The 17947-nt window shown below is 34.0% G+C and overlaps 1 protein-coding gene across 15 annotated transcripts in view; it reads right to left on the reverse strand.

Moving 5' to 3' along the window:
• LOC106867266 (zinc finger protein ubi-d4) overlaps positions 1–17645 on the reverse strand; it is a 64539-nt gene extending 46894 nt beyond the window's left edge. For 6 of the 15 annotated variants that reach the window (XR_016243223.1, XR_016243224.1, XR_016243225.1 and 3 more), the window contains exons 1-6: positions 17132–17186; positions 9283–9446; positions 8889–9008; positions 6922–6963; positions 5057–5262; positions 4344–4422 (exon numbers count right to left, since the gene is read on the reverse strand). Coding sequence is in view for 10 of the 15 variants with exons in the window: in XM_014912088.3 (XP_014767574.1) it covers positions 4344–4422; positions 5057–5262; positions 6922–6963; positions 8889–9008; positions 9283–9446; positions 17132–17151 (631 nt within the window). In the remaining 5 variants the exon portion in view is untranslated. Of the gene's footprint in view, positions 1–4343; positions 4423–5056; positions 5263–6921; positions 6964–8888; positions 9009–9282; positions 9447–15275; positions 15457–17131; positions 17187–17215 lie in introns of those variants that run through there. The other 9 variants (XR_016243226.1, XM_089357884.1, XM_014912087.3 and 6 more) reach the window with 6 other exon arrangements.
• Between the last annotated feature and the right edge of the window lie 302 nt (positions 17646–17947).

Raw genomic sequence — 17947 nt, forward strand, 5'->3', positions numbered from 1 at the left:
AAGAGGAACGTTAATGATATCAATTCACCAGTCATGGGGGGCCTCCAGAAGCCACAGATACTGACTCACCTACTTCTTCTAGGTCCAACAAATAAAAAAAAAGTCTTATTTCTTTACACTAATCATAATAAGTAAAGACAATTTCCTGATATTCATGTTACATGTTAATACATTAGTCCTCACCATGGTAACCTTTAGGCTCAAGTCCCACACTTTAACATTGTAAAGTTTTTATGCAATTCAACAGATTTCATCATCATTATTTAACATCTGTTTTCCATGCTGGCATGGACTGGACAGCTTGATTGGAACTGGTATGGCCAGGGGCTGTACCAGGCTCCATTGTCTGTTCTGGCACAGTTTCTACAGCTGGATGCCCTTCCTAAGACAAACAACTCCACAGAGTGTACTAGTTGCTTTTTATGTGGCACCAGCACTGGTATCAAATCTGCTGTGGCATGCAATCCTGAACTTGTGTCTTCATCAAAGTCAAGATTGAACAGATATAAGCTCTCACTCAATTCATTACTGGTTCTGAGACATCTTAATGAAATATTTTTTAACTTAGACAAAATTGAGGCCAAATAAATGAGAACTTGGGCTTCTAAATCATAGATCTTAACTATCTACCAGAGCAAGTATTTTGCTTGTCGACATACTTCAATTCATATAGCTGATGGAAAAAAGGTTCCAGGTCTTCTGAATATATACCCCTTGATAGACATTGTTATAAGTATATAATTCAAGTACCTAATACCATAAAATATAGCTAAATAAACCATTCCTGCTAGGCCTTTGGGAACTCCAGCTATCTATTTAAAGCTGTATATGGCTATGGTGTGACCACACTTGGAATTTACATCACCAATCTAGAACCCTTATCTTGCTCAGGACGTTGACCTCCTGGAAACTGTTCAGAGATGTACAACCAAGCAAATACCCTCCATCAGGCATCTACCATACTCTGAATGCCTTGCTTCCCTGGGCATAGATACAGTGAAGCTCCAGCATCTGGCAACTGACTTAGTAAACACCCATAAAATTATTAACCATCACACCAACAACCACCTTGAACACCTTTTTGAGCTCCATGTGTCTTAATACACGTGGGCATACCTACATCAGAAAACAGCACAGCTCCTATGACTTTTGGAAACATTTTTTCACTCACAGTTGCTGAAGCATAGAACAAACTACCTGCATCAGTTGTTAGTTGCTGAGACATTGCATCCTTTAAAACCTTGCTTCCTGAAGTTCGCCAACACTACACCTGATATTCCCCCCTCCATATACATGCACATATGAATATCATGACTCATACTGTTCACTTTCCTGACCTTTGTACATAATTCTATGTACTGTACATGCACCTTTGATGAGTTGCAGTGCACCTGAGCACTATTAAGCATCAGTATACCCACGCCATCATATATGCAAGCAGTTTTATTAATGATAGAAAATGGCACATCAAAACAATGGGAGAAACCATTGATAAATTTAAACAATTGAGTAAATATCTGTACACAGATAGAATTGAAGCACTTGAACAATCAGACATGGTTATAATGTTTCAGTTAAAAATATTATCATCTACATAATGTGGGTGTGTGTGTGTGTGGGTGTGTGTGTGTGTGTGTGTGTGTGTGTGTGTGTGTGTGTGTGTGTGTGTGTGTGTGTGTGTGTGTGTGTGTGTGTATATATATATATGCGGCGTGCAGTTGAGACATGCTAGTCAGAGAGGATGGTTAATGTTAATAATTTCAAAACTTATGACTGAGTGAAAGAGATATTCCTAAGTCACAGCAACATTTAAGCTGACTAACTAAGAATTATGGGATTGCAGTAAAATGAGGTATACTGTGACAAAGTGAAATTAAAGTGTTTATTTTCTTGTTTTGTTTTGTTACAACTGCAAGTGTTTTTTTCTACAAAATGAAACTTGAAACTTACAAAAAAATATGAGAGCAAAAATAACAGCCAAATCTCCAACAAACACTTTTTTACAACTTTGTCACAGTATACCTCATTTTACTGTGGGAATTGAAATTTTGAAGTTGTGATTTTCATCAATTTTTTTATTTCAGAATTGGAATTTCCATAGCCGAAAATATGGGTTTCCATGAAAAAAAAAAAATTGCTTTAAGTGTGTGTGTGTGTGTATGGGGGTACGTCTCTGCCATGTGCGCCAAGTATTTATTGCATGACCAACCTCAGAAGTCACTGCATGCCACTGATATATATCATCATCATCATCGTTTAACGTCTGCTTTCCATGCTAGCATGGGTTGGACGGTTTGATTGAGGACTGGTGAACCAGATGGCTACACCAGGCTCAAATCTGATTTGGCAGTTTCTACAGCTGGATGCCCTTCCTAATAACAACCACTCCAAGAGTGTAGTGGGTGCTTTTACGTGCCACTGACACGAAGGCCAGTCAGGCGGTACTGGCAACAGCCACGCTTAAAATGGTGTATTTTACGTGCCACCTGCACAAGAGCCAGTCCAAGCAGCACTGGCAATGATCTCACTCGAATGACTTTTCACGTGACACCGGTACAAGTGCCAGGAACGCGAAGTTGCGGCACAAGTGCCAGGAAGGCGACACTGGTAACAATCACGCTCAAAAGGTGGTGCCAATATACAGATTATATGTGTTTATGTGGAGGCTCATAGCTTACTGGTTAGGGTTTCAGACTATGATTATAAAATTGCGACTTCAATTCCTAGACCAGGCAAAGCATTGTGTTCTTGAGCAAAATACTTCTTTTCATGTTGCTCTAGTCCACCTGGCTGGTAAAAATGAGTAATGCTGCAATAGATCAGTGTCCCATCCAGTGGGGAATATATGCACTATGGAAACCAGCCCTATGAGTGTATATGACTCAGGAAGGATTTTTATCTTTTATGTGTGTGTGTACACACACACACACATACTTATCTACCTACATGCATGCATGGATACATACATATGGTGGGTTTCTTTCAGTTTCTGTCAACCAAATCTAATTACAAGGCTTTGGTAGGCCCTGAGCTAGAGAAGAAAACACTTGTGCAAGGTGCCAATTCATGCTTGTTTATGTGTGTGCGTGCATGTATATATCTGGTATTTTGTTGTGGCTCAATTTACTGGTCTTTTCTAAGAAATGGGACTGTTATATTGTTTATCGCAATGCTACCCCCTCCTCCCCCAGTCAATGGGACTTTGTCTTACCTTGCCTGTTACTTGGTGTTCTTTTCCCCAGTGCACCCTTCATTTTGTCAGTAATACTTCTGACTTTGTGAAGCATGGCTCAGTGGTTAGAGTGTCGGGCTTACAATCATGAGATAATAAGTTCGAGTCCTAGACCAGGTTGTGTGTTGTGTTTTTGAACAAGACAGTTCATTTCACGTTGCTCCAGTTCACTCAACTGTAGAAATGAGTTGTGGCATCATTGGTGCCAGGCTGTATCCGCCTTTGCCTTTCCCTTGGATAACACCAGTGGTGTGAAACAGAAGGCTGATATGTGTGGGTGACTACTGGTCTTTCATAAACAACCCTGCCTGGATTTATGCCTTGGAGGGGAACTTTCTAGGAGCAATCCCATGACCATTCATGATTGATGGGGGTCTTTACCTTTTACTTCTGACTTTGGTCTTAGCAATGTTCATCTCTCTCACATACTACCCCAATTCACTTCACATCATCCTTGCTGCCACATGCTGCCTCCACCCGTATTCACTACTAACTGCATCTCTCTCTATTCATCTCCTATTCACCTCTCACACCTCCATAAACTTACCTATCAACCTATACTACTTCTCTTTATTCACCTTCCTGTAAGTTGAGGGTATGCCCTGACAAATCTTCACTGCAGTTCTCTTCTAACTGGGGTAGTCATGTATCTCCCTGACTGCAAGACACCTGTTCCTATCCCCACCATTGTTTAACCTCTCATCACCTAGCATAAAGCCACCTCTCTCAACATACTCCCCCCACCAACCTCAGTTGAGGGGCCTTGTCTTGTAAGTTACTTGATAACCTTATCAGTACCAGTAGCATGTAAAAACTCACCCACTCTCTAAAGTAGCTGGTAGTAGCAACGGCATTCAACCATACAAACCATGCTAAAGCAGACAATGGAGCTTGGCGCAGTTCCGACTTGCCAACACCTGCTGAATCATCCAACCCATGCCAGCAAGGAAAAACATACATTAAAATGATGATGAGTAACTGAAGATGTCAGATTCTTCCTGAATAACACCAACTATGGTTTGTAAATAAACTTAGATCTTAGAAAGTCAAATACAAGAGGGTAAGAGAAAAAAAAAAAAAGAAGGAAAAGAATAAGAATATAAACCATTACCTTCGCAACAGTATGGCTTGTCTTTGTCATCAATTGGTGTAGATTCTTTGTCAACTTTCCTTCTGCCTCGCCCGCCTCCCTGACAAAAAAAAAAGTGAAAAAAAAAACAAACAATCATTGCATTGTCAGCAAATACATATAGAAGAAATGCTAATATTACTTATCTAGCAGACTAAAGAGAGGGGGGAAAAAAAGGATTGTTAATTGTCGGTATTCTCTCTAAGTGAAATTATCTTACAGAATGTATGTTGTCACATCCACATGATTGTTTTATACAAAACAAGATGCTGTAATTTATCAAGAAAAAAAGTTTTGAAACAATTTATTTAATCTCATGTAGAATAGAATGTATTTTGAGATTGCACTAAGATTTGAACCTACAAATATGCTACAATGGCAACTGCAATATCAGTTCTTCACATGAAAAAAATTTTTTTTCAAAACTCCTGTCTTGGAAACCTTGCTATTTATACTGTGTGGAAGCTCCACGCAAATACAAATAAAAATATTACTAAAATACTGCTTAAACTTTTTTCAGCAAGTTACCACTATGAAAGTTTGCAAGTGTTTTAAACAAATGTACCAATAATTCACACAGACATTCCTTTTTGCAGAACCATCAAAGCCATTTTAGCATGGAGAAAGGTGATAAAAACAAACAATTTATATGGTTATTATCACTAATTATTAATAAGTTAAATATCTATACACACTTTTTTCTTTTTCTTCCGTATAATCTCTTCATAATCACTTATGTCTGAATGATAATCCACACCTTCTCCAACATCAGGCGGCTCACTAATATTTTCCACTTCTTCATACCATTTATCCTTACTGTTTTCACTCTTTAAATCTTCGCGATCATCATCATCTCCACGTCGAATAGCTGGGTTTTCAATGGCACTAATTTGATGCATGTCTGGAAACGAAATTTAATATCATTACAGCCAAAAACTGAAATAAATAAATGTAATATAAATAACTGAATAATGTAATATTTCTATTTTTGTGAGACACCTTAAAAACAATAGCAGTATTTAATTGTAACAAACATTTTAGTATGTGACCACAATTATTAATTTCAAATTACAAAATTTAAGAATTTGATGAAATATCCATGTATTTTAGCACAAAGTCCAATGGCATCGAAGAAAGCCATTTCTTTAATTATTCACTATAGGAGTATTATTTGTTAACGTAAAACCTGTATAAAATTTTATATCACTGCAATAATTTCTCAAAAGTTTTATGAAAGACAAAATTTAAAAGTAAATTAATTTAAAGGAACTCTACAGTCAGAATACAATAATTTATTAGTGTATTCTTTAGTCTAAGTAGCACAATATTTATATTGGGTAGCCTGAGACAGCAACCCATTCATAGTTTTATTGAATGATTTCAAGATATAAACATTTTCTCCAATCATGTTATATAACTGGATTAATTCTAAGGTTTCTGGTTGTTAAAATTAAATGAAAGTCTCTAAAATCAATGTAGATGGATAATAAAATGTAAGAAATGATTTTTGTAATTTTTCTTCATTAGAATGCCTATGTAATTAAAGTCATATGTAATAAATTCAGTTTCATTTAAGTCAAAAGAAATTACATGATAAAACACATTTTGTTTATCACATCAGGCTACAATATTAATTTCACATTTGCAATCTATATTGGAATTAAACAAGTATCAAGCTTATAGATTCCTAAAAATACAGTTATTGAACTTTGTTTCCTTACAAATTGCTAATGGCTTTGTAATTAAGTCACACCTTTAAACATGTGGTTCCAGTTCTATCCCACTCTACAGTACCTTGGACATGTATTTTACTATAGCCTCATGGTATCTAATACTTTTTGAGTGAAATCTTGTGGACAGACACTATGTGAATGCCTGTCATATATGTATATCTTTTGTTGATATGTATCAGCAAAATAACTGATAAGCTAGTATATTCAAACAAAAATACCATATGGTATTTTATCTGACTGAGATGCAGACACACCCTTCTTACTTACAAATAAATTTTTAAAATGCTATGAACCTGTATTCAACTCACTGGAAACCAACAATGCTGTGTCATTCAAAAAATTTATAATATAAATTAATAAAATAATTATAATGTAGGGTTTATTGGTAATTAGAAATATTAACATTAGAAGTTTATATTAAGTTACAGAATACTGCGAAGAATATTAGCAATGAAATCTAAAAAGCAATTTAGTAATTTGAGATATTTTAGTGGCTGTAGAAAATGCTAAAGCGATAGTGATAATGTTACCATATTCATAGTAAAGTAGTTTGGAGCTGAAAATTCAAGATTTTATTAAATGCACTGATTATAATTTAAATGAGTTTTATTAAAATATTTGATATAGAAGTAATGATGGTAGCAAGGATAATAAATTTTTATTTTACGAAGTTTTAATATATCTCTACATTCTAAAGCTAAAACTAAAGTTTAATATATCCTTATCAGTGTGTGTGTGTGGTTGTGCTATGTGTGTGTGTGTGGTTGTGCTATGTGTGTGTGTGTGTGTGTGTGTACATATGTGTTGTCAGAGCTAAAGGAACTTACCCAATGACTGAGAAACAGGAAGGCACCACCAGGACTTGTACCCTAGTAACAAAGATTCAGAACTGAATGCAGGAACTAAACTATTATCTCGAACATATGGGTAAGTTGTAAATTTACAACTGAATAGTATTGTAAAACTTGACAATAAATGACTTAAAGCCAATTAAAGAAAGTATATATTTATAATATGACATGAAGAAATATTTCAAGCTAAACAAAATATAATACAAAGTTTACACAATTAAAAATCAGGTAAAACATTCCAAAAGAACTACACAAGAGAATTGTCCAAAAACTAAACACATCACATGTGGAAGATACAGAAGTAACTTTTAACCCTTCAGCATTTAAACCAGCCATGTCTGGCTCAAATATTCTAGTAGTTTTGCATTCAAAACTGCCAGATCTGGCCTCTCACAACTATCCTACAATGTATTTCTAAAGATAAACAATCACATCATCGAAATCTTAAAGCTACGAGATAATGCATAATTAATACAAAATGGCCTTAATGATGATGATTGAATGTGAATAAATAAGTATTATATTTGACAGTAATCTGAATGCTAAAGCTTTAAATCCAGAATGGAACAAAAAATACAACAGAATAAATTATCAGGTAGGGTATTTAAATATTAATGTAAAACAATATTACAAAATTCTTCGTTGGATGACATTTAGGAAACCAGGATAAAATTTATTTTTAAAGTGATTAGAAGGTAGTAGAATACAAAAATAATGGAATATAAATTGAAAGAATAAAGAAAAATTAACAATCAATAATATATTCATTTGAGAGGAAGCCAAAGGCTAGCAATCTCAGGTGAGGGGGTAAGTTGATTACATGAACCCCAGTACTCAATTGTATCAACCCCAGTACTAATTTTATCAACCCCCAAAAGGATGAATGGCTAAGTCGGCCTTGGCGGAATTTGAACTCAGAACATGAAGATGGATGAAATGCTGTTAAGCATTCCACCCAGTTGCTAACGATTCTGCCATAGAGGATGCCAAACTATTATTGCTTGACAGCTTGTGTTGGCTATTTCCTGTCTCCCTAATGTAGACAGTCCACCTTATACACTAAGGTAGTGTTCACTATTGTAAAATAAAGTACGTATTTAACAAGGTTGGTGGGGGGAATTAGCTCATGAATGGATTAGGATCAGTGTTATAGCACCAATACCAATCTCCTTATGAATTTGCTGAGACAGGAAACCAATCTACTATAACTGTCTTAAAATATTTAGTACCTCTTTTTGTTGAGGTCAATATGCTAATTATCCATACCTGGATATTTTCAACTATGAAAAGACAAGCCATCGACTATTTGTTACACCTGCATGAGCTGAGTAAAATATTTTAAAATAGTAAATGGTTAGTTTCTATTTTACACAATTATTGCTTAAAGGAAATGAGCTGGTATAAGTTCTGTAATTTAAAGCAAAGAGATGATGTAGGTTATGTTATTTTAAGCAAATAAAAGAGTCATCTTGGAAAATTACATGAATGTGTAGTAGGTTTATCATCAAGAGACAACTCTGACCAGATTTGAGCTTGAAGACATGAAATGATTATCGGCTTTGTCAAGCAATCAACCAATTAATGTCATCCACAAGTTGCATCTTTCTTTTGTAGTAGTAAATTTGATATATTTTATAGATTTTTGGAACAAAATAAAATTTGAAAGAAATGAGCTACAAAATTATTAATATCCAAATTTGACATAGAGGAAACAAACATATATATATATAAAAAGGTAATAGAAAATTTGAAGGCCATTAGGAACTAGAAATTAAAGACATACCTATTAATTTGCAGAGAAAGGGAAAAAGAGAGTTAGATGTGAAGTATGAGAAGATTTGAAAAAGCAGATGAAGAGAAGGAAATAAGAGAAGCATCCAGCTGTAAAATTAATCTAAGTCTTAGGCATTGTGAATGAAATGAAGTAAATATTGACTCCATACCTGCTTCTCCAGTTTCTATATCACCAGCTCGGGCCATCCTCACTTCAGTGGGGAAAAATGCCCGCTTTCTTTTCTTCCATCTTCTGGCAGGATAAGAATACAGTTGTCCTTGATTTTCACCTTTAATTATTAAGCAAAAAAATTAGCATTAAAAGGAAATGTTTTGTTCAGAGTTATTAAAAAATGCGAAAGAGGAGCTTTTGTAAATCCAGCAAGAATGTTGAAACAATGACCTAGAGAACTATTTTACTTTTTTCAATATTCAATTAAATACTACCTCAAGAAAATTTTAATAGTTATTTTTAAAATTAAACAATACTGGAAAGTAGCATAAAATATTCAAGAAAAACACTAACAGTTAAAATATAGAAAAATGGCTTAAAATATAGCTTACCAGGGCATCTGTTTATGTACTGCTGCCACAGAGTAGTGTGATTTTGAGCCACACCTGTCTGGGAATCCAGAAAAGGTTGTCTCATTTTTCTCTCAAGAGATATTCGAGTATTTAAACTTGCAGTTTGTTCAGCAGCTTCTTTCAAAAATTGTTCACTGACAATACTACAAATGAGAAGAATGAAAAACATCTACATCTAAAACGCTTTTTTTAATTTCAAAATTGGGCTTATGAGGTGGTAGTAAGATACATAAAATGCAGAGAAAACAATATTTACTGATAGTCATTGGAATAAAAGAATTAAAATCAACTTCTAAGGTTGTAAATATAATAAAAGGAACCAAATGGGATGAGAGAAATGAGATTATGTTTTATATCAATGGCATCGAGCTATGACCAAGATAAATGATTTGCCATAATAAGATTTCATATACGAACTATGTTGTCTATCAAACCAATAGGCATGCTTTTAAGTGGTCACTGAAAGTCTAAGAAATAGCAGCCAAAATGTCCTTAAACTATACTCTATCATTGTAAAAAAAATCCCCCAAAACTACAGACAATAAAAGTCAAAACCAGAATGATTTTGATCATAGGTCTGCTCAATTAAGACTAGCCTAATGTTAAACAACAGCATATATCAATGATGTGATAAATAGGTTTACAAAGGATAAAAAATCAAAGCTTTAAATACACTGCAAACAAGCACTGGTGAAAGTGATAATGCAAACTGTGATTATAGACACAAGACTTCTCTGAGGGTTTACTGGTGGGGAAGTAGTGACATCTGTTGATGTAATTAGGGATGTGAGCAAAACTATAAACAATATTATATAGCAAGTACAGAGTATGTTCTTGATTTTATTGGCAACAAACTGTCGCTCAAAAGGAAAAGTTGACTATGTGTCACAAGTGTGGTGTTGCACATCAATGAAACAAGGCAAAATGAAATCAGGAGACTTAGTAACTATAGAAGATGACAATGATACAGACTTAAGCGAGTTAAAGAAATTACTGTATAACAGAAGAATTACTCAGAGTACGTAAAAAAAAAAAAAAAGAACTGCACTGAAAGGAATTCATTTGTTCATTTTAAGTCTCTTTTTCCAATGCTAGCATGGTTTGGATGAATACTTAATACTGAGGCAGTATTTTATAGTGGTCATTCTTTGTATCACTGACCCTTCACATTTTCAAATAAAGGACTTTTTATTACACTTATATTCAAAAGCAATGAGTTACAAATTAATTTGTTAGCAGGGAATGCCAACACAATGTCATCATTTTTCCTTAAATGGCTTCAAACAAGGCCACAACATGTAAACATTCACACAGATACATACACCCACAAACAAAATGAACTCCCATAGAGTTTTTGCCTACCAATTCTACCCATTGGTCGACCAGAGGTTATAGTACAAGACACTTACCCAATTACTACACAATGTACAAATTCACAAAGCAAACTCTACATCCACAGTCACACCTATATGCAACACAAATAGATGATAGCTATTAAATGAATACGTAGATCCCTGGAGCAAAACCAAAATAGATGACACCATAGAAAATTAGGTCACACTCAGAAGATGACAAAAATAAAGATGATCAAGAGATATGTAGTTGCATTACCAAGTGTATCCCGGATTCAGGATAGGTACACCATGTCCCTACATGTCATAAGAGGCAACTAAAAGAATTGGAGACAGAAAAGGCATTTAGCCATTAATAACTGCTTCAGAAAACCTGTCCAATCCATGTCAGTATGGAAAAGCAGACATATGGCAATGCTGGTGACGATCAGGAGATGTGCTATCACAAAGATTCATCTGAATAGAAAGTAGATGTTAAGTGATAATAAAGATGAGAATGTCATTTCATATGCTACCAAGGGTGGGAAAATTGCTTCCATTTCATCAGCAGTTTCTATAATTGACAGTTTTCTCTTAGCTTCAACTTCCTTATATTGGTTCTACTTCATTATCAAACTTCCTTCATTTGAAATCTTCTGTAATTATAAACACTACTATCTCTTTAATTATCATACTTTTCCATGCATCTTTTATTTCTCGGGCAAACTGGCAACTAATATCATTTAACTCATCTTGAACTTGGACCTAACAACCTTGTCCAACCCATGCCAGCATGGAAACGTAATGTAAAACAATGAGAACGGTGGTGGTGATGACACTGCTAGTTGATATCTGTGAATTATTAAGTGTTTGATTAATGAATATTAAAACTCTGCTCAATCACACCTGTAACTGGTAACAAAAAAATCCTCAAAAGTGTCAGTCATCACATAATTTAGATACTACAATACACTGGTTTTTCTTTCATTGCAGATCTTATCTAAATCAGTGCTTAATAACCAATGTGTCACAAAACGGACTACGGTTGGAATATTTTATTTCTGATTTTTCACACCCATAGATTAAATTTAAACAATGATTATTAGTTTCATCAGCAACAGCTTATCTTTACACACTAATCTAAATACATTTTATTTAACAGTTATATGATGTCTTAGCTGTCTGGTTAAGATGTTCATCTCAGAACTGAATGGTTTTGGGTTCAGTCCAATGTGCATCCTGCTCAGATTATAGTTTTGGGAGTTGTGGCATCAGATGGCAAAAAAAAAAAAAAAAATGCCCCATCATTTTTTTCAAACCTGGTGAGAGAATCGGTGCTGATGTCTATTACAAAGTGTTAAGATATCATGTCCTGACTTGCCTTAAGACTAATTACCCTGAACTTAATTATGTGTGGACTCAGGATTAAGTACCTGCTCATACAGCGAAGAAAGTACAAAAATTTAGCTGATTTTTGGCCCTCCACCAGCCAGATTTGAATTCGCTGGACTATTCTATTTGGGGTAATTTAGAGCAGTCTACCAATAGAGCTTCTCATCCTAGCACTGAAAACCTCAAGTAGGTTTTGAAGGAAGAATGGATCAAATTGTCTGAACATTTTACTATAAAAACCGTATTCAATTGGTGAACACATTGAGTAGTCTCTTATAGGCAGTAATAACTTGTGTATATATAATTTTACTATATGTTGATTCTTCCATGTACAATAAAACATTTTCAGATTTCATTTGGCTTTTCTAAGTTTTGTTTCTCTGGCCTGTACTATTCTTGTTAAAGAATAATAAACTTGTACTCTACCAAAAGGACTGAGAAATCCTTCAGTTTAAAGTACAATTGTTTTTATTGTAACATAAAAACAAATAATATATATGTATGTATATTTGTGTCTTTTTGCCTTGACATCATGTAGTAGTTGTAAATGCAGTGTCATTCATTCCGAATCTTCTGGGAAAATATGTCTAGCCATGGGGAAATTTTCCCTTGCTTGAAAATAGATGAAGGTTGGTGATATGAAGGGCATCCAGCCATAGAAAAATCTACCTCAATAAATTTCGTCCAACCCATGCAAACATGGAAAAGAGGATGTTAAAATGATGATTGATGATATTTTAATATATGCCCGAGAAGGATGACGGTTGAGTGAAGAAGTACCACCCAATCCAACTGGAAAGAACCTTTGAAAGATAAAAATCAAGGAAGATGTAGATAGTGGCGAAAGCTTCAGAATTCTAAACTTCATGAAAAAGATGATAATGGACTGTACCAAGTGATGTGGAAGACCTATCCAACACATGCAAGCATGGGAAAATGGGACATAAAAATGACATATACTCTAATGGCAAAGATTCATTTAAAACATTATTATGGACAATAGTTGGAGAAGTGACTTAGTGTAAACTCTAATGCATCATTGTAGAGATAATTTTAGTGCATTGACTATTAGGAAAAAGTTTAGCAATGAACTCAATAATTTTTAAATATGTGAGTGTCCATCAGAGCTATGGGTAGTCCATTTCTTTTCTTTATTTTAGTCCTTCTATCGTGACATCATATTACTTTCTAGCATATCTGCTCCTATCACTGTCATAATTTCACAACCCTCAAAATTATATCTCATTCAGCTGAGAGATGGGGGTCTTGCCTTGCAAGTACTTGGTAACCTCACCAGTGTGGGTACACTTTGTAAAGTGGTTAGGATTAGGAAGGGCTGACACTGGAGCTCAATGGCTCATCAGTTCCTGTTAACCTGTCCAGCCCATACTAACATGGAAAAAGGGACATTAAAAATGATAATGAATCTACTGGTGATTTGCTCCTCAATGCAGGATTTGTTAGAAAATTACATTTTAAATCTTGGAAAGAGTAGATTTGAATGAAAATACTAGAAGGTGCCCATTAATGACTAAACACTAGCAAGAGCTAATAAAGGAGACCAGCAACTGGGAAATGTCTTTGTCTAATGTATACTTTTGCTATTATTTAGTCTTGGCAGAATCATTAGCACACTGTGCAAAATGCTTAGCAGCATTTCATCTGCCTTTTACATCCTGAGTTCAAATTCCGCCCAGGTTGACTTATCCTTTTAGGGTCGATGAAATAAGTACTAGTCAAGCACTAGGGTTGATGTAATCAACTGTCACCTTCCCCAAAAATTTCAGATCTTGTGCCTCTAGTAGAAAGGATTAATTAGTTAATTTGCCCCGAGTTAGCAAACCTCTGATCAAAAGCATTCCAATTGTAACCATCCCATTATTTTAAAGGATATCTAGGACTACCACAAGGCAATCTATCCAACTGTTCTAACAACCATAGCTAAACTTCCACCTTTATACGTTAGTTGGAAAAGGTACAAAAACACCATCAGCAGAACATTCTGGTAACAGAACCAAAATCTAGGTGTACTTGAGTACCTAATATGTTTGTATCCATATCGTTCCTGGAACATAGAAGATAATTTCTAAGTGAATAAGATAATGCCTGGAGCACAGGTGCTTTGCTGTCTCAAGTTCACCAAAAAGCCATGAAACACTGGGATTTTCTGGGAAAATTACATGCACTGAGACATGACCTTGCCATGAGATGTTTTTATTCTCATGTACTTCGGTTTATTTCAACCAGTTAAGTACCAACTCTATGGGGTTGCTGTGATTTGTGAGAGGGCTAACTTTTCAGAACTGGGAGTTTTCATGAGATAGGATTTCTGAATGGTGGCAGGGGTAAAATAAGGGTAACATTTTCAATTAGACTTGGATCAATTAGTGGCTTCAGAAGCTAACTCAATTTTTTTTTAAAAAGGACAAAAATCAACAGTACAAAAAGTTGAAGAACGAGATCATTGAAAACCCAAGAATACCAGACAGTCATCTTGCACAATACATCATTTTATCTTTAACATTTAAAATATAATAGATTAAAGACGGAACATAATAAAACATTGAAAAAGGCATAACAATGAAGTTAGAAATAAAGGAGTAAAAATGAAAACACTTTTAATTTTTTGTAACTAGCAGCTATCTTCAAACATTTCCTCAGAAAGCTTGAAAAAGATGACATCACACTACTTTTTAAAATATATTGTATTTTAACAATGATTCTGATAAAAAAAAATACCAATTTGGAGTCATAAAATAGGGAGGGTATATTATATAAACATCAACTATGTTACATAGATAAAGATTGTTTCAGTAGTTAGGTAAAACTCGTGATTGTTTTCAAAAAAATAGCGAACTCAATATGTAGAAGAGAAATGAATAAATTAACTTAGACTAGCTAAAACGTTTCAGACAATAAATGAAAGGTTTGTGTGGAATATACGCATACAATACATCTATGTGTGTGTACAACGATGAAATAAAGCCCACGGTTTAATCCTTCTCTAGTTCGCAATAATAAAAACAAAGGGGAATCAGAAGAAAGAGGAGATTAAAAGGAATTTAGAAAAGCTAAGACATCAAAATGGCCACCTTTCAAAAAAAAAAGACCGACAAAAAAACATATATAATACATACAATATACACACACATTGCACCACTGAATAAATTAGCGAAGAGATTATAACTAGAAATATATAACAGAAAACATCAACCCTGACCAAAAAATCTACAGTGATGTAATAACTACCGTTAATTTTTCACGACTGTCACAATATTGACTGATATGGTTGCAGCAAAAGAAAACCCCTCAAAACGTAGAAGTTCCCGTTCTATTATAAATAGGTTTTATATAAAAGGAAGATAGTTTAATGCAATTTGAGCATTTTATTTCTATTTCTCTTCAACTTTGTGTGTGTGTGTGTGTGTGTGTGTGTGTGTATATATATATATATATATATATAGTATTAGGGAAAAGAACCAAGGTTCATGAACTCATCGATGAAAATCCAGTCACATATATTTTACTCTGTAAAGCTCAATTTAATTTTAATTTTTTATAAATTGATTTTAATTGAGTTTTTACATGTAATTTTGGATTTTGTCCCTAATATTATATATATATATATATATATATATATATATATATATATACACACACACATACAGGATACATCTATATATGCTTTTACTTCACGATCATACAATGTGTATTAGTTATGTTGCATTTAATTTAAAACTGCAGCAATTAAACTTTAAAATGGAGAGACGAACTGCTGCTAAGACATCGTTGGGCCAGGTAAAAAAAAACAGTAGCCAACTCTGCCTCAAATTAACCTTAACGTCTTTAAAAAGAAAATGGACACTGAACAATGTTGTTGCTGATTTATCAATGGGACTGATGATACAAGGCCAGCTAGAAATAACAGCCACATTACATCCCAATCACATACTAATGTCTTGAACAATGCAATTATATATTAACAAACAGAAAAAAAGAAAAGATTGAGGTGCCTTAACAGGAAGACGATTTTCCTGAGAAATTGACAAAATACACACATATGCTGTAAAAAAAAAAGCAATGCAATTTTGTTAAGGGGAGGGGTTAAATTATTTCAATGAGTATATACTTGGTTCGTTGATGTCATATACTATATATACAGTGTGTGTATATACTACATCCATGTTATATATAAATATTATGTGTGTGTTTTGTAATAATTAAATTCGTTGGTGTTATATATGTATATAATTAACATAATTTTTATTCAATAAAAAAAAAATTGGCAGCAGGTTGGAGGCAAATTAATTTCGTCCTCAGAATGAAAAATAAATTATACAATTGGTAGTACCAGTCAAATAAGTGGATCGATTTAATATCCTTATATAAAGCATCCTACATGTGAATAGGAATTATAATAGATGTAAGTCTACTATTATAATGCCTGCTCACATGTAGGACTTGTATAAAAAAATGTTTTCTCACAAACGTTGAGAATATTAGCAAGACGAGAATATGGTTTGAAGTTAACTGTGTATAATGATAATTTTTTTTTTTTTAATGTTTTTTTTTATATTGATATGAAAGGATAACTGGAAATATATCATTTTCTTATTTAATAACAATATTTCCTGGTATGAGCAGAAGGGAAAAAAACTATATCATAACAAGATATAATTGATTTCATAGAGACACCAAGGATGTTAAAGGGGTGGGTATAAGTCGGAATAGGTCGACATCAATACTCAACCAGTATTATTAATTTTATCGACTCCGGGAGGATAAAATGAAAATCAAGGAATTCGAAATCAAAATGCTGTGGTATGCAATTTAAATTACCACAAAGCAGGATTTATTATTCATATAAAACGATTCTGATTTTCCACTACTCCTCATAACAAAATATATTAACATTTATGATGAGTCAACGCTACAGAAACAAAAAACAACCTCCAGCATATTTCAAGTGCTGCTTTATGTGGTGTTCTTTGTTTCACAAACAGGCGGTATGATCAACGTTTAATATTTCCCAGTATTACTACAATATTATTATTGTTATATAGTTGTAAATCGAAGGCTACTATATGTATATATATTATACATACCATTTCCTATAAAGGGCCATCGCGCTCGTTTTCACTGGAAAAGAATAAGAGGAATGAAATGACAGCGTCACGTGACGTAATTACCCGGTATGTCAGAGGTCACTTCCGGTTCGTCTTGTTTCATTATAGTCTCATTCAAATTTTGCTGTCGGCAGTTTCACATTTTGTCCTTTTCGGTATCGATTAAAATAAGTGTTCCCCAATTACTGAGAGTGAATTTGATTCAATGTCTATTCCAAATAATAATTTTTTTTCTTCTGTAGGCACAAAGCCTGAAATTTTAGAGGAAGTGTGCTAATTGATCACATCGACTCCATTGCTCAACTGTAAATTATTTTTCATTGACCCAGCAAGGATGAAAAGCAAAATTGACCTCAGCGAAATTTAAATTTAGAGCGTAAAGACGGACAAAATGCTGCTAAACATGTTGTCCAATGTGTTAACAATTCTGCCAGCTCGTTGCCTTTCTCCTCCAAATTATAATAATTGACCTTTTTATTATATGCACAAAGCCTGAAATATTGGGGAGGGAGTTAGTCAGGCGAAGGTAAAGCGCGTGCACACCACCCATTTTCGACTTTTTTTCCGAAATTTCTACAGATCTCTGTTTATCTTTCTCCCTTCCCACCCCAATTTCTTAATTTTTAACTTTTTTAGAATTTTTTAAATTAATCCACGTAGAAAAATACAGAGATTCGAATCTGAGGATTTTTAAAAAATTAATTTTAATTTTTCTAATAGAAATGCTCAATGCTCCTTTCCCCACTTCTCCCACTCATCACCTCCCCGCTTTCAAAAAGTTAAAAACTCCGAATG

This window comes from Octopus bimaculoides, chromosome 9 (genome assembly GCF_046866305.1).
Source record: "Octopus bimaculoides isolate indiv1 chromosome 9, ASM4686630v1, whole genome shotgun sequence".
Taxonomy (NCBI): Eukaryota; Metazoa; Mollusca; class Cephalopoda; order Octopoda; family Octopodidae; genus Octopus; species Octopus bimaculoides.